This window comes from Oncorhynchus tshawytscha, linkage group LG25, assembly GCF_018296145.1.
Source record: "Oncorhynchus tshawytscha isolate Ot180627B linkage group LG25, Otsh_v2.0, whole genome shotgun sequence".
NCBI lineage: Eukaryota > Metazoa > Chordata > Actinopteri > Salmoniformes > Salmonidae > Oncorhynchus > Oncorhynchus tshawytscha.
Window position 1 is genome coordinate 4,665,462 of NC_056453.1, and position 21,714 is coordinate 4,687,175.

The 21,714-nt window shown below is 41.7% G+C and overlaps 1 protein-coding gene across 2 annotated transcripts in view; it reads left to right on the top strand.

Annotated features, from left to right (window-relative positions):
- The window catches only part of LOC112224084 (PTPRF interacting protein alpha 3), a 65,358-nt gene that overhangs the window by 5,936 nt on the left and 37,708 nt on the right, over positions 1-21,714 (top strand). Inside the window, exons 2-14 of one of the 2 annotated variants that reach the window (XM_024387381.2) lie at positions 150-251; positions 758-922; positions 1,083-1,157; positions 1,271-1,330; positions 1,510-1,635; positions 6,529-6,621; positions 11,161-11,213; positions 11,630-11,723; positions 12,027-12,161; positions 12,391-12,474; positions 19,689-19,820; positions 19,954-20,016; positions 20,526-20,605. In XM_024387381.2, coding sequence (XP_024243149.1) covers positions 150-251; positions 758-922; positions 1,083-1,157; positions 1,271-1,330; positions 1,510-1,635; positions 6,529-6,621; positions 11,161-11,213; positions 11,630-11,723; positions 12,027-12,161; positions 12,391-12,474; positions 19,689-19,820; positions 19,954-20,016; positions 20,526-20,605 — 1,262 coding nt within the window. The remainder of the gene's footprint in view (positions 1-149; positions 252-757; positions 923-1,082; positions 1,158-1,270; positions 1,331-1,509; positions 1,636-6,528; positions 6,622-11,160; positions 11,214-11,629; positions 11,724-12,026; positions 12,162-12,390; positions 12,475-19,688; positions 19,821-19,953; positions 20,017-20,525; positions 20,606-21,714) is intronic. The other variant, XM_024387382.2, reaches the window with a different exon arrangement.

Here is a 21,714-nt window from a genome sequence, read left to right on the forward strand (position 1 = left end):
TATGTGTGTACTGTACATGCGTGTGTGTTTTCAGAGTTGGTTGCACACCTAGCTGATTACAGTATATATTGATTGAGTATATGTGAGCATGTTACAAGTCGTCCATATTGTTCACGAATGTTATGTTATGTTGCTTGGGGGTTCTGCAGGAGTTTGCTGTGCTGACTAAGGAGCTGAATGTTTGCCGGGAGCAGCTACTGGAGAGGGAAGAGGAGATTTCTGAGCTCAAGGCAGAGAGAAACAACACACGTGTAAGATGTTTATCAGACATTTGACTCCTTAGCACTTTCTCAGCAGTTGTGTTTGTTCTTTCTCACCCATTGTAGTTGTGGTATTGATTCATTCTATTACTCCCTCTTCTCCTCCCTAGTACACACTTTCTCCTACCGTCCGTCCCTCTGCCCTCTCCTTTTTCTCCATGTTTCTCCCCCTTCTCTTTCTGCTATCTTATGCTCTTCCACTCCTGTCTACTCCCTATAAACTCTGTAATTCTGCCATCTTGTCTCTCTCTCTCCCCCTCTCTCCCCTCCTGTGCCTCTCTTACCTTCTGTCCTCCTTTTTCCTTCCTCTCCACCTCCTACTCTGCCTGTCTCTCCTTTCCTTTGCCTCTCTCCATCTCCTTCTGTGCATCTAACTCTTCTGCCTCTCTCTCCCTCTACCTCAATCTCTTTATATGCCTCTTTCTGGCTGTCTCTTTCTCCTACTCTCCCCCCTTCTCTGTCTCTTTCCATCTTTCCCTCTCCCTTTCCATATATAGTTGTTACTAGAGCACCTGGAGTGTCTTGTGTCCCGCCACGAGCGCAGTCTGAGGATGACGGTGGTGAAGAGACAGGCCCAGTCCCCAGCAGGGGTCTCCAGTGAAGTGGAGGTCCTCAAGGCCCTCAAGTCCCTGTTTGAACACCACAAGGCTTTGGATGAGAAGGTGGGAGATCAGGCCACCAGGCTCCCATTTTGGGTCTCCATCCCACTCATAAGCAGCTACTGTAGCTTTCTCTCAACAGTCGCTTTATTGTTTTGATGAAGGGATCCAGACAGACACATTTCTCAGCGTTTCTCTTTAATTTCTCATTTTTGGCCCTAAGGTTCGAGAGCGACTCCGGGTGGCCCTTGAGAGAGTGACTCTTTTGGAGGATCAACTACAAGCAACAGCACAAGAGGTAAAAGCCATACGGATACAGATGTTTTATTAGAGCATGTTATATCTCAATTTCTTGACAATAAGAAAATACAAATGCATTCACTATTTTTTTGTCATTTACCTCTCTTGCAGGTAATCTCTTTAAGAGACCAAATTAAAAGACGGCATAAAGGGCTGGACGGCGGGAAAGATGTAAGGCGGGATTTATGCACGTTGGTTCCAGTATTTATGTTTGTTACCGTCCACAAGTTAATAACAGTACATAGTATATGGGTATTATGATGTGTCTCTTTGATATTCAACATGTGTCTAATTGATCTCCTTTCCCGTCCCTCTCCTTTCTCGAAAACCATCGTTGCCCGTGACATCAGCGCCTACCCAATGGACCGTCTTCTGGATTGGACGGGGAGATCGGCAGACAGAGAGAAACGGAGATAGAGCGCCTAAGAGCTGAGCTCTGCCAGCTGAAAGAGAGACTGGCCCTGATGTGTCGACAGGTGGGTTAGAGAAGGAGAGAATGTAGCCTACCCTACATGTTTTGGTACATGTATGCAATGCCTACACTGTAAGATGTTTCTGTCATTTCAACAGTAAACATGTTTAAAATGCACAGTAAAATACTGTAAATGTGTTTTACAGCACTCTGTAAGACTTTTCTGTCATTTCAACTGTAAAACACTGTAGAATGCACAGTAAAATACTGTAAATGTGTTTTACAGAATGAATTATGGTGCATTGTGGGAAAAATGTTGTGGGCCATGAAAGAGTCTCTGGCTCATTAATGTATTTTAAGACGTGCCTTGTAAGAGGCTATATTTGTTGTATCCGTGAGAGTGCTGTACCCCAACAGAAAACAGTAATATACTGTATTTTAAGGATTTCTACAAACCTTGTCCTGAATATCACTGCTAGTAAATTTCTGTAATTCAGAACACAGTACCATACTTTATTTTTTGAGCGACAAAAACCATTTGAACACTAGTGTCTCATTAATATATTCTGAGGGGTGTCTTGTAAGAGGTTATAGTTGTTGCACCTGTTAGTGAGAATGCTGTACAAATATAGCTAATATGTGGTAGTGGTTCCCTAACAATTAAATGTATGTAGGGAACAGATCAGAGTGCAAGTGATATAAAACACCAAATATCAGTTAGTGTGCTGGAAAGTAAACCCATCTGGTACTGGGTCGGACACCCCTTTGCCTCCAGAACAGCCTGAATTATTTGGTGCATGGAAAACGTTGCTGAATTGGTATTAAGGGACCTAACATGTTTCAGGAGAACATTCCCCACACTATTACCGCTACTAGCCTGTACCGTTGACACCAGGCCGGATGGGGCCATGGACTCAAGCTGCTTACCCCAAATCCTGACTTTGCCATCAGCATGACAAAACAGGACCCCGGATTCGTCAGACCTGGCAATGTTTTTCCACTCCTCAATTATCCAGTGTTGGTGATCTCGTACCCACTCTTTCTGTTTTTAGCTGATAGGAGTGGAACCCGGTGTGGTCTGCTATAATAGCCCATCTGTGTAAAGGACCGACGAGTTGTGCGTTCCGAGATTCTGTTCTACACACCACGGTTGTACTGTGCCATTTGTGGACAAACCTGTTAGCTTGCACAATTCTTGCCATTCTCCTTCGACCTCTCATCAACGAGCTGTTTTCACCCACAGGACTGCCACTGACTGGATGTTTTGCGTTTGTCACACCATTCTCGGTAAACCCTAGACACTGTCGTATGTGAAAAGCCCAGGAGGCCGGCCGTTTCTGAAATACTGGACCACTGGTTAATATGTCACTGGGTAATTACAGTAATATTCTGTAATTGTAATTGGTACTGTAAATTAGATTACAGTCATATTTGTGGTACCGTAAAATGGATTACAGTAGCTGTACTGTAAAATAAATTAAAGTGACTTTACTGGCCAATTGCTGCCAGAATGTTACTGTAAATTTACATTAAAGGTTTTACAGTGTAATTTTTTTAAGTGATAATGCCCGAGAAGCCGGTGTTTGGATGATATATAATGCCCTTCGAGGGCATTATCACTTTTATACAACGGGTTACCAACATACTCAAATAATAATTGACATATTTTCATTAAAAACTTTATTTTGATGAATGTATTCATACTATTTCATCCTTTCACAAGATATAGTCCCGAAACAAATCTAGGGTTGCTACCCAAGCCGGCTGGTCGTTCCTTTTATTGGTTCGGTTGCCAGAGACGTGACCCAGTCTTTCAGTCTTTGTTGTTCTGTATCTATGGATGTGACCCAGTCGTTCAGTCTTTTTGTTCTGTATCTATGGATGTGACCCAGTCGTTCAGTCTTGTTGTTCTGTATCTATGGATGTGACCCAGTCATTCAGTCTTTTTGTTCTGTATCTATGGATGTGACCCAGTCGTTCAGTCTTGTTGTTCTGTATCTATGGATGTGACCCAGTCGTTCAGTCTTGTTGTTCTGTATCTATGGATGTGACCCAGTCATTCAGTCTTTTTGTTCTGTATCTATGGATGTGACCCAGTCGTTCAGTCTTGTTGTTCTGTATCTATGGACGTGACCCAGTCGTTCAGTCTTTTTGATCTGTATCTCTGGACGTGACCCAGTCGTTCAGTCTTTTTGATCTGTATCTATGGACGTGACCCAGTCGTTCAGTCTTTTTGTTCTGTATCTATGGACGTGACCCAGTCGTTCAGTCTTTTTGTTCTGTATCTATGGACATGACCCAGTCATTCAGTCTTTTTGATCTGTATCTATGGACGTGTCCCAGTCGTTCAGTCTTTTTGATCTGTATCTATGGACGTGACCCAGTCGTTCAGTCTTTTTGATCTGTATCTATGGACTTGACCCAGTCATTCAGTCTTTTTGATCTGTATCTATGGACGTGTCCCAGTCGTTCAGTCTTTTTGATCTGTATCTATGGACGTGTCCCAGTCGTTCAGTCTTTTTGTTCTGTATCTATGGACTTGACCCAGTCATTCAGTCTTTTTGATCTGTATCTATGGACATGACCCAGTCGTTCAGTCTTTTTGTTCTGTATCTATGGACGTGACCCAGTCTTTTTGTTCTGTAGTCTTTTTTTTGTTCTGTATCTATGGACGTGACCCAGTCGTTCAGTCTTTTTGTTCTGTATCTATGGACGTGACCCAGTCGTTCAGTCTTTTTGTTCTGTATCTGTATCTCTGGACGTGACCCAGTCGTTCAGTCTTTTTGTTCTGTATCTATGGACGTGACCCAGTCGTTCAGTCTTTTTTGTTCTGTATCTATGGACGTGACCCAGTCGTTCAGTCTTTTTGATCTGTATCTCTGGTATCGTGACCCAGTCGTTCAGTCTTTTTGTTCTGTATCTATGGACGTGACCCAGTCGTTCAGTCTTTTTGATCTGTATCTCTGGACGTGACCCAGTCGTTCAGTCTTTTTGTTCTGTATCTATGGACGTGACCCAGTCGTTCAGTCTTTTTGTATCTGTATCTCTGGGACGTGACCCAGTCGTTCAGTCTTTTTTCTGTTCTGTATCTATGGATCGTGACCCAGTCGTTCAGTCTTTTTGTTCTGTATCTATGGACGTGACCCAGTCGTTCAGTCTTTTGATCTGTATCTCAGTGTTCTGTATCTATGTGACCCAGTCGTTCAGTCTTTTTGTTCTGTATCTCTGGACGTGACCCAGTCGTTCAGTCTTTTTGTTCTGTATCTATGGACGTGACCCAGTCGTTCAGTCTTTTTGTTCTGTATCTATGGACGTGACCCAGTCGTTCAGTCTTTTTGTTCTGTATCTATGGACGTGATCCCAGTCGTTCAGTCTTTTTGTTCTGTATCTATGGACGTGACCCAGTCGTCAGTCTTTTGTTCTGTATCTATGGACGTGACCCAGTCGTTCAGTCTTTTTGTTCTGTATCTATGGACGTGACCCAGTCGTTCAGTCTTTTTTCTGTTCTGTATCTATGGACGTGACCCAGTCGTTCAGTCTTTTTGTTCTGTATCTGGACGTGACCCAGTCGTTCAGTCTGTATCTGTATTCTGGACGTGACCCAGTCGTTCAGTCTTTTTGTTCTGTATCTATGGACGTGACCCAGTCGTTCAGTCTTTTTGTTCTGTATCTATGGACGTGACCCAGTCGTTCAGTCTTTTTGATCTGTATCTATGGACGTGACCCAGTCGTTCAGTCTTTTTGATCTGTATCTATGGACGCGAACCAGTCATTCAGTCTTTTTGTTCTGTATCTATGGACGTGACCCAGTCTTTCAGTCTTTTTGTTCTGTATCTATGGATGTGACCCTGTCGTTCATCCTAAATGTTCCATTACCACACTGACTGGCAACATTATGACTTGCTTGCTAGCTAGCCAACTACGGCTAACTTACAGTCACGTCAAACAGTGCAGACAGAATAACAACAGCAGCTGCATTTGTTGAAGCTGTTTTCTGGTGACATTTATTTGAATACATCCATAACATTGAGCTAATGAGGTGCGATTTCACCTGGCATAGAAAATGTGCTCTCTCGTCAGGACACTGTTGTTCAGAGGAGCTAGCCATCAACACAGCTATCACAATAACTTCAAACTAAAGCTGGAAAGACTACAAGCTAGCTGCACGTCTTTTAGTTTGACCCTTTTTCAATTGACATTTCTTTGTATATATCCATAAATATGCCAGCTGATTCATGATTTCGACTGTCTGAGAAACGCTGCCTGCCTCTCTCATCCTGACTTCCGATCCCTACACGTTCATTACTATGGGACAGCTGAATATTTTAATATTGAAACAGTGTTGCAAATGTCGTAAGGTTTATACAAATCTCTGCTGTTTAAAACAAAATGTTAGTCTAAAAGAAATGTGCGATAATGTATCGATGCTTTTTATAGTGGAGATCAAGTGTGTAACTTCCCTGACTGGGCTGATGAGACAGTGGATTGCGCGGTCAGATGGAACAGAGTAAATAGGCATTTTAACGTCATTCAGCCGATGGTAACTTGTGAAATAGACACCAGCTGGAATGCGTTTTTAACCAATCAGCATTCAGGATTTGACCCACCCGCTAAATAATATGGGCTTAATGCAACCTATACTCTTATGAACCATTCCCAACACTATTGTGTGAGAGTGTGAAAGAGAGAAAAGAGAAGAAATATAAAGAAAAAGAGATTAGGTTGGGGGGGTGTATGAAGAACCAGTTCCCTTCTTCCCTCTTGTGGACAGTCATAACATTTCATCTGTTTGACAAAACCCACACAGCCTGATCATTGAACATTTTCTATACATTTGCCATAAACCATGCCTCTACCCAAACCAGTGCTTCACGGCTTCACACATAAAGGCGCTCTATCCTGTTATAGTCCTTTATTGTCTCTTATCATCTTATTGCTCTTCCTCGTGTCATTTCAGGTTGGGGAAATAGAGGAACAGCTTGCAGCCGCCAGGAGGGAGGTGACAAAGTCGGAGGAGGCCAATCAGAAGCTCCAGAGGGACGTGAAGGAGGTCAGTCAGGCCAATCTGTTCCTGGCCAAGGCCTTTGGTCAGGGGTGTGAAACCTTTTTCGCTCGAGGGCCACATCGGTATTACGAAATTCAACGGAGGGCTGAAGTGATTTTTTTTTACCTATTTGTTTGTCAAAATCAATTTGCGTGACAGAAAAAGGACCGCTATTTCAAAATCATATAGGTCAATTATAATTTCTACATACAGTACTTTCTATCTAGTTTTAGACGCTCAATTAAGGCCTGGGGCATCTATTTTTACGTAAGGCCTGGAGCATTTACACACACAAAAAATAGTAATTAGGCTGCCCACCCCATGCCTTACATTCTATCAGTTCCCGAAGCCTCTCTGTACAAGCTGCTTTTCTATCCCATTATGTGCATCCAATGCAAATATCTCAAAGCACAGAGCATAAGAATGCCTAGTATGAATTACGGGAAAAGATGCATTAATGAGTTATATTCATCATGGATCAGTGGCAATATATCATTTAGCTCCCGAGTGGCTCCTGAATGGCGCAGGAGTCTAAAGCACTGCATCTCAGTGCTAGAGGCGTCACTACAGACCCTGGTTTGATTCCAGGCTGTATCACAAACATCTGTGATTGGGAGTCCCATAGGGCGGTGCACAATTGGCCCAGCATTGTCCGGGTTACGGTTTGGCTAGGGTAGGCCATCATTGTAAATAAGAATTTGTTAACTGACTCGTCTAGTTAAGTAATGGTTACAAATGTAAAAGTCCAAACATGTAGTTAATGATGCATAATTATTTTTTGTTAGTTAAAATTGAGCTTACAGCACCTGGTATTCCAAGGCTGTCTCCCATCCAAGTACCCACCAGGCCCGACCCTGCTTAGTTACCAAGATCAGATATATTCAGGGTGGTATGGCCACAAGCATACTTGGCTCATCGCTGCAACTCCCCAATTGGCTCGTTAGAGGTGAAGGTCGAGTCATGCATCCTCCAAAACATGACCTGCCTTGCCGCGCTACTTCTTATCACTACTACTCTCTTAACCCGGAAGTCAGCTGAACCAATGTGTTTCAGATAAAATTCCAAATATCAACATAAGTAGCAAAAGAGGCCTTTATTATGCGTCATTAATCCTGTGTGGCGCAACAGTCAAAAGAACCGCGACCAGGAGCCTCATAGTACACCGCATAATTGTCCCAACGCCGTACCGGTGTAAGAGAGGGCCTGGCCGGGGGGATTTCCTTGGCTCATCGTGCTCTAACGACAGGTGGCAGAGTTGGGCATCTTCGGGGCTGGGACAATTGTGCGTCATTAATCTTGTGTGGCGCAACAGTCAAAAGAACTGCGACCAGGAGCCTCATAGTACACCACACAATTGTGGAGAGGGCCTGGCCGGGGGGATTTCCTTGGCTCATTGTGCTCTAGCGACGCATAATGAAGTCCTCTTTTGCTAGAAATTACAGTCTATATTTTTTTAATTTAACTAGGCAAATCAGTTAAGAACAAATTGTTATTTACAATGACGGCCTAGGAACAGTAAGTTAACTGCCTTATTCAGGGGGAGAACAACAGATTTCTACCATGTCAGCTCAGGGATTTGATCTGGCAACCTTTCGGTTACTGGCCCAACGCTCTAACCACTAGGCTACCTGCCGCTTGTGATCCCTCTACTAAAGTTTTACCTTTTGGACTCTATTAAGTATTGGTGTACCGTCCACAGGACTGTTGTAAATCATGCAGCGCCTTTTGTCAAGATCGCAGATTTTAGAGAAACAACAAATGTCGGTACATATAAGTATCTTATATCGGCTGAAAGCTTAAATTATTGTTAATATACAGTGCCTTGCGAAAGTATTCGGCCCCCTTGAACTTTGCGACCTTTTGCCACATTTCAGGCTTCAAACATAAAGATATAAAACTGTATTTTTTTGTGAAGAATCAACAACAAGTGGGACACAATCATGAAGTGGAACGACATTTATTGGATATTTCAAACTTTTTTAACAAATCAAAAACTGAAAAATTGGGCGTACAAAATTATTCAGCCCCCTTAAGTTAATACTTTGTAGCGCCACCTTTTGCTGCGATTACAACTGTAAGTCGCTTGGGGTATGTCTCTATCAGTTTTGCACATCGAGAGACTGAAATTTTTTCCCATTCCTCCTTGCAAAACAGCTCGAGCTCAGTGAGGTTGGATGGAGAGCATTTGTGAACAGCAGTTTTCAGTTCTTTCCACAGATTCTCGATTGGATTCAGGTCTGGACTTTGACTTGGCCATTCCAACACCTGGATATGTTTATTTTTGAACCATTCCATTGTAGATTTTGCTTTATGTTTTGGATCATTGTCTTGTTGGAAGACAAATCTCCGTCCCAGTCTCAGGTCTTTTGCAGACTCCATCAGGTTTTCTTCCAGAATGGTCCTGTATTTGGCAATCAATTTTAACCATCTTCCCTATCCCTGCTGAAGAAAAGCAGGCCCAAACCATGATGCTGCCACCACCATGTTTGACAGTGGGGATGGTGTGTTCAGGGTGATGAGCTGTGTTGCTTTTACGCCAAACATAACGTTTTGCATTGTTGCCAAAAAGTTCAATTTTGGTTTCATCTGACCAGAGCACCTTCTTCCACATATTTGGTGTGTCTCCCAGGTGGCTTGTGGCAAACTTTAAACAACACTTTTTATGGATATCTTTAAGAAATGTCTTTCTTCTTGCCACTCTTCCATAAAGGCCAGATTTGTGCAATATACGACTGATTGTTGTCCTATGGACAGAGTCTCCCACCTCAGCTGTAGATCTCTGCAGTTTATCCAGAGTGATCATGGGCCTCTTGGCTGCATCTCTGATCAGTCTTCTCCTTGTATGAGCTGAAAGTTTAGAGGGACGGCCAGGTCTTGGTAGATTTGCAGTGGTCTGATACTCCTTCCATTTCAATTGTATTTATCATCATTAGTCATTTAGGTCAACATTGGATCATTCAGAGATCCTCACTGAACTTCTGGAGAGAGTTTGCTGCACTGAAAGTAAAGGGGCTGAATAATTTTGCACGCCCAATTTTTCAGTTTTTGATTTGTTAAAAAAGCTTAAAATATCCAATAAATGTCGTTCCACTTCATGATTGTGTCCCACTTGTTGTTGATTCTTCACAAAAAAATACAGTTTTATATCTTTATGTTTGAAGCCTGAAATGTGGCAAAAGGTCGCAAAGTTCAAGGGGGCCGAATACTTTCGCAAGGCACTGTAACTGCACTGTCCAATTTACAGTAGCTATTACTGCGAAAAGATGCCATGCTATTGTTTGAGGAGAGCTCCTAACAAGCTCCTAACAAGACTTCACTATATCATTAGGGCTGTAGTATATCCTATAGGACACCATATTTGGTCCGAGATCCACGCCTTCATGACGCGCCGATGACGCGGGCAGTCATCACTTGAACGACTGTATCTTTGTCAAATAAGCACCAATCATCAAACAAAGCTAGCTAGATAGCCAATGAGCTGGGCTTTACGTGAGTATCTGGAAACCATGTATATGTCGTAAAATGTAGCTACTAACGACAGCATGCATTTTCATTTTGGGCAGAAATTATAAGAATATTCGGTTATGAAGTTATGAAAACTGGTTGTTTTGCAAATGTTGAACTTATAATATGGCTACAATTACTTGGAAAGCTAAATCAAAGTCCAAGTTCCAAAAAATGTAAGACGAATGTGAATGTGTCCTTCACGATTTGCCCAAATGAACCTGGGGACTTCACACTAAAAGTCTTGTAATTCACTCATAGTTAAAGTTATCCGTCTGAAACGTTGCATGTGCACTGCCGCCATCTTGTGGACACTATCAGAATTACAACCAGAGTGATGGCTAGAACTGGGACCTTTCTCTTGCATTTCAAAGATGGTGGTAGAAAAAAACTGGCTGTTTTTTTCTTTGTATTTGATCTACCAGATATACACTTCAAAGTGTTTCCTTTCAAACGGTACCAAGAATATGCATATCCTTGCTTCAGAGCCTGAGCTACAGGCAGGTAGATTTGGGTGTGTAATTTAAGCAAAAAATGAAAAAATGGGGGCTATCCCTACAAAGTTTATAATATTATTAAGTATGTAAATTAATATTGAATATGAAAGAAAGAGTAGCTGTAAGACGAGCCCTAGGTGACAAGAAAGACTAGAGGAGCTGTGCACATGTTAAATGACTGAACAAATGTGATAATGAATATTCAATTCATATACAGTGGGGCAAAAAAGTATTTAGTCAGCCAACAATTGTGCAAGTTCTCTCACTTAAAAAGATGAGAGAGGCCTGTAATTTACATCATAGGTACACTTCAACTATGACAGACAAAATGAGAAAAAAACAATCCAGAAAATCACATTGTAGGATTTTTAATGAATTTATTTGCAAATTATGGTGGAAAATAAGTATTTTGCCCCACTGTAAATGTGCACATTTCTCTGTCAAATGTTTAGGTTACCATTTTATACAGTTTGTGATATTCACAATGTGTAATGTGTTTATTTGGATGATTAACGTTGCTTTACTACATTTCTGCATCGTTCAGGCTCTGTGCCAGAGGGAGGATATGGAGGAGAGGATCACTACATTAGAACGCAGGTTATTATTATTATTCATTTCCCATTTTTTACACCGACTACAATGGTGCCAAACTACCAGGTTTTTCCCTCATTATCTGAAAAGCTGTTACCAAGGTGTCACAACACCTTTCATTTTTATCTCAATGCCTGGGTATTTTCAATCGTTACAGCACACTGCAATAGTTGGCTTGTGTCTGCATACTGTACATACAGTGAAGAGTGGATGGGCAATAACTAATGGTCAGGGATGTAGTGGAGCATAAATGCACATAAACTTTGTTAAGAAAATATTTACACTCCTATTGTGCCAAATAAGCTTTGTTTAGCGTTAACATTGACATTACTCGCTGTCGGTCATCGGCCCGACCAACGTTCACCGTTGGTGTTATCCACCTTTGTTACCATCACATCATAATGTGTCCATGTTGTTTGCAGGTACCTTAGTGCTCAGAGGGAAGCAACCTCTCTACATGACATCAAAGATAAGCTGGAGAATGAGCTGGCCAGCAAGGAGTCACTGCACAGACAGGTAATTGTTAACACACGACTACAAGGGTGGCTTACATAGATGTACAATAACCCTGTAAAAATGAGTAGGTTATATCCAGAGTAGCATTGTCTTTTAATACTTAGGGCCAGATTCTTACGGCCAATTTCCTGTACCTACATTGAAGTCATTCTCAATGGAGTATCTCCATTAAAAGTGTGTTAGTCCAAGACTAGGCTTAATCTGAATCCAGAAAACCAGCCCTCGGGCTCAGACCTGGATTGTATAAAAATATTCCTGACTTCATCTGCTTTCTTCCCTCTTTCTCGTCCTGTGTGCTGTCAGAGTGAGGAAAAGAACAGGCAGTTCCAGGAGCGTCTGGAGGACGCCAAGCAGAAGCTCCAGCAGACCCTGCAGCGGGCCGAAACCCTGCCCGAGATTGAGGCCCAGCTCGCCCAGAGAGTGGCTGCCCTCAACAAGGTACTGTACTGAATGTCTAAGTTCATTCGGTTTGCTCTGTTTACTCATGTGGATATTTCTGACTGTCTGTGAAACTGCTTGGTTGTGTCTGTCTGTCTCTTTCCACTTTCTACCGTCCGTCCGTCTGTAAGACCTGAGTTGTCCTCCTATTGGCAAACCAACTATCTGTCCGTGTGTTAGTCTGAGCTTATATTTGATCTCATATATAGACTCTATCTTTTCTATTTAGGCAGAGGAGCGCCATGGAAACTTTGAGGAGCGACTACGACAGATCGAGGGACAACTTGAAGAGAAGAATCAGGAGTTGCAGAGGGTAATAATGGACTATTTGTTTGTACACTGTAAACCCCAATGCGCTGTCATTATTCAAAAATGTTTAGGAAACCTGTTGCACTAAATATATCTGAGTACAGTTACTTAAAGTGATTTTGGAGTCATTACCCAAATCGATAGAGTCGATGTGATCCTGTAGGGTAGGGGTGTCAAACTCATTCCATGGAGGGCCTAGTGTCTGCTGATTTTAGGTTTTTCCTTTCAGGTAAGACCTAGACAACCAGGTGAGGTAGGTTTCTTACTAATCAGTGACCTTAATTCATCAACCAAGTACAGGGGAGGAAGGAAAACCCACAGACACTCGACTCTCCGTGGAATGAGTTTGACACACAGCTTGCCCTTTCGAGTGTATTGCAGAATTACCACTTATTGTTAGTGACAGACATTTTTATTTTATTTAACCATTATTTAACTAGGCTAGTCAGTTAAGAACAAATTCTTATTTACAATGATGGCCTACAGCTGCCAAACCCGGACGACGCTGAGCCAATTGTGCGCCGCCCTATGGGACTCCCCATCACAGCCGGTTGTGATACAGCTTGGATTCAAACCAAGGTGTCTGTAGTGACGCCTCTAGCACTGAGATTCAGTGCCTTAGACCGCTGTGCCACTCGGGAGCCCCTGTTGAATTCGTTCATTTTCAGTCCTGTGGCCTTCACCACGAGAGTTCTTAGGTGAATGTTATAATTCTTTATGAAAATACATATCTCATAAGGCCTAGCTTTACCCTAATACAATAACCTGCTTACCGGCTACATCATGCCTGCAAGTGGGGTTGCAAAACTGGTAACTTTACTAAAATTCCCAGATTTAAAAAAATATATATACTGTTTGAGGGGTTTCCTGGATTCCTCCAACTGGGATTCCTAGAATCTTCCAACTGGGATTCCTGGAAAACCAGGGAAATGTACTAATGATGTTACGTTTGATACCGGAGCTCAGAGGTATGTGTAGCAATCGCTAAGCAGCTAACTTCGAAGCAGTTTGCCGATGCATGTATCACTTTATCAGAAGTACATCATCAATGACATCTGAAGCTTCGATTGATCACGTGCTTTTTCAAACCATGTGTTGCAAAATGTGAGATCCCACTGATTTTGCCTTGGTTCTGGTGCCTTCTTCGATTCCAAGCTACTTTCAAACACAGACCTCCAATGGACACCGTACTTACAAATAAACACAGAACAAAAATATAAGCGCAACATGTAAAGTGTTGGTCTCATGCTTCATGAGCTGAAATAAGCTGAAAGGGGGGCTCCCAAGTGGCGGTCTAAGGCACTGCATCTCAGTGCTAGAGGTGTTACTACAGACCCTGGTTCGATTCCAGGCATTATCACAACCGGCCGTGATTGGGAGTCCCATAGGGCGGAGCACAATTGGCCCAGCGTCGTTCAGGTTAGGGTTTGTCTGGGGTAGGCCATCATTGTAAATAATAATTTGTTCTTCATTAACTGACTTGCCTTGTTAAATAAAGGTTAAATAAAAATTAAAAGATTTAGGCCCATTGTCGTGCCATTCATCCACCGCCATCACCTCATGTTTCAGCATGATAATTCACGGCCCCATGTCGCAAGGATCTGTACCCAATTCCTGGAAGCTAAAAATGTCCCAGTTCTGCCATGGCCTGCATACTTACCAGACAGAGCATGTTTGGGATGCTCTGGATCGATAGCGGGTTCCAGTTCCTGCCATTATCCAGCTACTTTGCAAAGCCATTGATGAGGAATGGGACAACATTCCACAGGCCACAATCAACAGCCTGATCAACTCTATGTGAAGAAGATGTGTCGAGCTGCATGATGCAAATGGTGGTCACAGCAGATACTGACTGGTTTTCTGATCCGCGCTCCTAAAGCCAAAAGTCCTTCATATTAGTGGATTTGTCTATTTCAGCAACACCGATCTCTGACAGGTGTATAACATCGAGTACACAGCCATGCAATCTCCATAGACAAACATTGGCAGTAGAATGGCCCATACTGAAGAGCTCAGTGACATTCAACGTTGCACCGTCATAGGATGCAACCTTTCCAACAAGTCGGGGGGCCTTGTAAGGTTCCAACGGCGAGTGAGTAATCCCCCTCTACCATCAGTCCTATTAGCGAACGTGCAATCATTGAATAACAAAATGGATGAGCTCCTATCAAGGCTATCCTACCAACAGGACATTAAAAATTGTAATATCTTATGTTTCACCGAGTCGTGGCTGAACAACGGCATGGATAACATACAGCTGTCTGGGTTTTCGGTCCATCGGCAAGACAGAACAGCTGCCTCCGGTAAGACATGGGGTGGCGGTCTGTGTCTATTTGTCAATAACAGCTGGTGCACAAAATCTAATATTAAGGAAGTCTCAAGGTTTTTCCTAGCCTAAGGTAGAGTATCTCAAGAGAGTTTTCCTCTGTATTTTTTTGTAGCTGTCTATCTACCACCATAAACTGATACTGGCACTAAGACGGCACTCAAAGTGCTCTATAAGGCCAAAAGCAAACAAGAAAATGTTCATCCAGAGGCGGTGCTCCTAGTGGCCAGGGACTTTAATGCAGGGAAACTTAAATCCGTTTTACCTAATTTCTACCAGCATGTTAAACGTGCAACCAGAGGGGGGGAAAACTCTAGACCACCTTTATTCTACACGCGTACAAAGCTCTTCCTTGCCATCCATTTGGCAAATCTGACCATAACTCTATCCTCCTTGTTCCTGCTAACAAGCAAAAAATAAAGCAGGAAGTACCAGTGGCTGTTTTGCTAGCACAGACTGGAATATGTTCCGGGATTCTTCCAATGCCAGTGAGGAGCACACCACATCAGTCACTGGCTTCATCAATAAGTGCATCGATAACGTCGTCCCTACAGTGACCGTACGTACAAACCCCAACCAGAAGCCATGGATTACAGGCAACATCCGCACTGAGCTGAAGGCATTTTTACACTGCTGCAACTCTCTGTTTATGACACACGCATAGTCACTTTACCTCTATTTATTTTTTTGTTTTTTATTTAACTTGGCAAGGCATTTAAAAACAAATTCTTATTTACAATGATGGCCTAGGAACAGTGGGTTAACTGCCTTGTTCAGAGGCAGCATGACAGATTCTTACCTTGTCAGCTAGGGGATTTAGAACTAGCAACCTTTCGGTTACTGGCCCAATGCTCTAACCACTAGGCTACCTGCCGCCCCTCTACATACATGTACAGTCCCAGTCAAAAGTTTGGACACACTTACTCATTCCAGGGTTTTTCTTAATTTTTACTATTTTCTACATTGTAGAATACCTGAAGACATCAAAACTATGAAATAACACATATGGAATCATGTAGTAACCAAGAAAGTATTTACCAAAATATGTTTAGTATTTGAGATTCTTCAAGGTAGACACCCTCTGCCTTGATGACAACTTTGTACACTCTTGGCATTCTCTCAGACAGCGTCATGAGGTAGTCACCTGGAATGCATTTAAATGAACAGGTGTGCCTTGTTAAAAGTTCATTTGTGAATTTCTTTCCTTCTTAATTAATGCGTTTGAGTGAATCAGTTGTATTGTAACAAAGTAGGGGTGGCATACAGAATATAGCCCTATTTGCTAAAAGACCAATTCCATATAATGGCAAGAACAGCTCAAATAAGCAACGAGAAACGACAGTCCATCACTCCTTTAAGACATGAAGTTCAGTCAATGCAGAACATATCATGAACTTTGACAGTTTCTTCAAGTGCAGTCGCAAAAACCATCAAGCGCTATGATGAAACTGGCTCTCTTGAGGACCGTCAACAGGAAAGGAAGACCCAGAGTTACTTCTGCTGCAGAGGATAAATTCATTAGTTACCAGCCTCAGATTACAGCCCAAATAAATGCTTCACAGAGACATCTCAACATCAACTGTTGAGAGGAGACAACGTGAATCAGGCCTTCATGGTCGAATTGCTGCAAAGAAACTACTAGCAAATAATATGAAGAGACTTTCTTGGGCCAAGAAACACAAGTAATGGACATTGGGCTGCCGGAAAGCTGTCCTTTGGTCTGATGAGTCCAATTTTTTTATTTTTAGTTCTAACCACTGTGTCTGTGAGATGCAGAGTAGGTGAATGGATGATCTCCACCCATGTGGTTCCCACGGTGAAGCATGGAGGAGGAGGTTTGATGGTGTGGGAGTGCTTTGCTGGTGACACTGTCTGTGATTTATTTCGAATTCAAGGCACACTTACCCAGCATGGTTAAGCCACAGCATATCAGAATACCACAGCATTCTGCAGCGATATGTCATCCCATCTGGTTTGCTCTTAATGGGACTATCATTTGTTTTTCAACAGGACAATGACCCAACACACCTCCAGGCCGTGTAAGGGCTATTTGACCAAGAACGAGAGTGATGGAGTGCTGCATCAGATGACCTGGCCTCCATAATCACCCGGTCTCAACCCAATCGAGATGGATTGGGATGAGTTGGACCGCAGAGTGAAGGAAAAGCAGCCAACAAGTGCTCAGCATATGTGGGAACTCCTTCAAGACTGTTGGAAAAGCATTCCAGGGGAAGCTCGTTGAGAGAATGCCAAAAGTGTGCAAAGCTGTCATCAAGGAAAAGGGTGGCTACTTTGAAGAATCTAAAATATATTTTGATTTGTTTAACAATTTTTTGGTTACTACTACTACATATTATTATACAATGTAGAAAATAGTAAAAATAAAGATAAAACCTTGAATGAGTAGGTGTGTCCAAACTTTTGACTGGTACTGTACATATTACCTCAATTACCTCAACTAACCATTGCCCCCGCACATTGACTCTGTACCGGTACCCCCTGTATATAACCATGCTACTGTTATTTTATTGTTGCTCCTTAATTATTTGTTATTTTTCTCTTTTGAATTGTGTTTTTGTATTTTTTACAACAGTTTATTTTAGTAAATACTTAACTTTTTTCCTTAACTGCATTGTTGGTTAAGGTCTTGTAAGTAAAGCTTTTCACAACACCTGTTGTATTCGGCGCATGTAACAAATAACATTTGATTTGATAAGCTCAGAGAACGGGACCTGAAGCGCTTGCGCGTAAAAATCATCTGTCTTCGGTTGCAACACTCACTACTGAGTTCCAAACTGCCTCTGAAATCAATGACAACATAACTGTTCATCGGGAGCTTCATGAAATGGGTTTCTATTGGCCGAGCAGCCCACAAGCATAAGATCACCATGCGCAATACCAAGAGTCGGCTGGAGTGGTGTTAAGCTCGCCACCATTGGCCTCTGGAGCAGTGGAAATTAGTTCTCTGGAGTGATGAATCACGCTTCACCATCTTGCAGTCCAACGGACGAATCTGTATTTGGCGGATACCAGGAGAACGCTACCTACCCGAATGCATAGTGGCAACTGTACAGGCTGTTTTTCATGGTTCGGGCTAGGCCTCTTAGTTCCAGTGAAGGGAAATCTTAACGCTACATCATACAATGATATTGTAGATGATGATTCTGTGCTTCCACTTTATGCTAACAGTTTGAGGAATGTCCTTTCCTGTTTCGGCATGACAATGTCCCTGTGCACAAAGTGAGGTCCATAGAGACATGGTTTGTTGAGATCGGTGTGGAAGAACTTGACTGGCCTGCAAAGAGCCCTGACCTCAACCCAATTGAACACCTTTGGGATGCATTGGAACACCAACTACAAGTCAGGCCTAATTGCCCATCAGTGCCCGGTTCTAACTAATGCTCGTGACTGAAGGGAAGCAAGTCCCCTTCACAGAAGAGTGTAGGCTGGTGTAGCAGCAAATGGGGGGGACCAACTCCATATTAATGCCCATGATTTTGGAATGAGATGTTCAACGAGCAGGTGACCACATACTTTTGGCCATGTCGTGTATCTTGACCAACAGATATATATCTCTATTCCCAGTCATGTGAAATCCATAGGTTAGGGCCTTTATTTCAATTGACTGATTTCCTTATATGAACAGTAACACAGTAAAATCTTCGAAATTGTTGCATTTATATTTTTCTTCAGTGTAGTCACCTGACCGGGAGCTTAGCAGGTAGAGTAGTGAACTATGGAACATTCAGGGATGTGAGGGGTATGAGGCCGAATGAAGTTGAATTTCGCTGCACAAGCATTTTGCTACACCGGCAATAACATCTACTAGACACATGTGACCAATAACATTTGATTTGATTTAGGTGAAACCACAATTTCTCTACTGTAGTTAAAATATTTGTTTTTCTATTTAGTATCGTGTGCATCTGTGTTCAGAATCCTAAATAGTGCCATAGATACAGTTTTTGAAAGATAGTAAACTTGAAGGAAAAACAAGGAACCATTCCAACTGATTATAAGCTATTATAGCCAGCGACTTACCATTGCATCAAGACGCTTAGATGAAAACAGTGGAGAGAAAAACGTCTTTTCTGATAATCACACGCTGCTTTTTATTGCTAACCAGCAGATGTCACTTATGTGCATTGTGAACAGATAATGAAGCTCTGACTAATGAACCCTTTTTTGGCAACATTTGGTGAAAGCCCCGAAGCCTTCCGAAAGCATTAGTTTCCCATCACTACAACACTACCTGCAGGCCACATTATGATGGCTTGCAAAGTGATGTGCAATTCCTATTGGAATTCAGCCAGAGTTAAGATATCAGTTGACAGTTGACATTTTAATTCAGCAGCAACCTGCATTCATAATGACTGCCAGGGTTAGGAACAGTGAGAGGAGATTGCATAAGCCTTTTAAGCTGGAACATACATTTCAGTCAAGGGGGCAAACATTCTAACTAAATGTATGTTGTTTATTTTCTGTGTAGCATAAGATTAATCAATCACTCAATGTACATGCAAAACACAGGTATTAAAAAACATTTTAGAAAATTCCCCTGCAGTAGAACAAGCTGGGAAAAAAAGTTCATTTGTTATCATAACTTAACTTTGAGTTCAACTTACTATAATTATTTGATTAAAAAATGCCTTGGGGTTTACAGTGGTCTATTATAAAGTCTCATACATGCTTATAACAAGTTACAAAGCATTATACCTACTATACTGTACCTGCTAAAGTGGTCATGTGTTACAATGTGTTCCCTACCCTCCATTTTGGCCAATCAATTTTATGAACTTTATGACCTCTTATTCTTACCCAAGAGCTCATGGTTTCTTCAGCTTTTTCTCTTCTCTACCTTGACCCTCACTACGTCATTTCATCTGTTTCAGGCAAGGCAGAGAGAGAAAATGAATGACGAACACAACAAACGCCTCTCGGATACGGTGAACAAGCTACTGTCTGAGTCCAACGAGCGACTGCAGCTTCACCTCAAAGAGAGAATGGCTGCCCTAGAGGAGAAGGTACTATAAAGCATTGTTAACCATATGCTAAATTAAGCTAATATTGCCATCAATAATCCTAAGTATTTTTCTATCAACACAATGAATGGCAAACATGAGTAAACGTGGCATAATCACTCCTCTACTCTTCTAGAATGCACTGTCAGAGGAGTTAGCAAACATGAAGAAAATCCAAGATGATCTTTTAGCGAACAAGGTACATATCTTCCCCTTATTGTATCCAGTTGATCAGATTTCAATATGTACATTGTTGTTGTACTTTACATCTGTCGATACATGGAATGAGGACATCAGCAGTACTTTATACTGATTTAGAACTTTGGACTCGGGTCTTACACATCGGTTGTTTTTAGGGCTATACACGGACTTTTGCAAACCAATTTTGGGATACTAGTGTGGATAATTTAATCTCGCCAGTCTCAATATGCAATTTAATCTATCATCGCAAGGGTTTGTCTGTTTCGCTGCGAGAACTGGAGACCAGTCACACTGCTCTGCACTGATAACAATATGTTGGTTTTGCCAACAGACAAAGACTTCTGTGATCTTGTAGTTTTGTCAGTTCTGTCTGTTCTTTAGTTATTCTTATATGTGTTCTTTGTTTTGTTATTTTAGTATGGAAATAGATGCATGTAAACAAGTAGGCACTTTTCTTTATTGGAATATAATGTTATCCTCTACTGTGCTCCCATCTCTCTCTCCCAGGACCAGCTTATAGCCGAGCTGGAGAGGATTCAGCTGGAGGTGGATCAACTGAGGGGGAGGCCTGGCTCTTCTTATTCCAGGTTAGCCACAATTGAGCTGCAAGGGTATTTATAAATACATTTGATAAAAGCATAAAATAAACACATTTGTTCTCTCGAGGGAAAAGTAATCCACCCCTTGTCAGAGGATCATGTTATGAACACATTACCACTCCTAAATGATAGACTTTCTAAATGTTTTTATCATTTTGCTAAGACGACCAAAGCAAATAGTTTAGAGCAGAGATATTATCAATATGTTTTACCCTCAAAACCAACAAAAATAATGGTTGGTGACAAGTCACTGATTTTAAGGTCCTGAACAGTCAAAATCATGTTTTTCATGAAATTGGATGAAAGCAGATCAAAGTAGGACTACCAAAGTATGAAAAATGACTGTTGCTTCTACATTGATAAAATTGTATCATAAAGTTACTAGTCCCCTCCCCCATGTCAAACACTGGGATTCAGGAGGCTGGATGGAGGCAAGATTATTAAGGGCTTTTTGTGACATCACAAAAATACTAATTTGAATACATCAATGGTAAAATCTTATTCTCTTCCTGAATTTAAATAAGTTAAACCTTGTAACCAACATCGCAGGAGAAAGGTTTGTTGAGGGGCGTGGTTTACATGCAAGCCATTCGGAAAGTATTTGTAATGTTACGGCCTTATTCTAAAATGGATTAAATTAATTATTGTCCTCATCAATACACACACACACACACAATAACCCATAATGACAAAGCAAAAAAACAGTTTTTTAGAAATGTTTCCAAATGTGTAATTTAAAAAAAACAGAAACACCTTATTTACATAAGTATTCGGGACTCTTTGCTATGAGACTCAAAATTGAGCTCAGGTGCATCCTGTTTCCATTGATCATCCTCGAGTTGTTTCTACAACTTGGATTCGGTCTTATGTAGCAAAACGGGAAATGTTTTTTACATTGGATAAAAATAGAGACTCAGAGCTACAAAATGGCATATCATACACTGCATTTGAGGAACAATGGGAAAGTAATTCTTCTTTGAAAGTTGATCAACTTGTAAACTGACTTTTGAGAAAATTGCATTTAAATGTTTTGGTATCTAGTGAAGAGCTTTTCTTTATCTACACCCATTCTGCATCATTCACACCCTCTTAAGCTT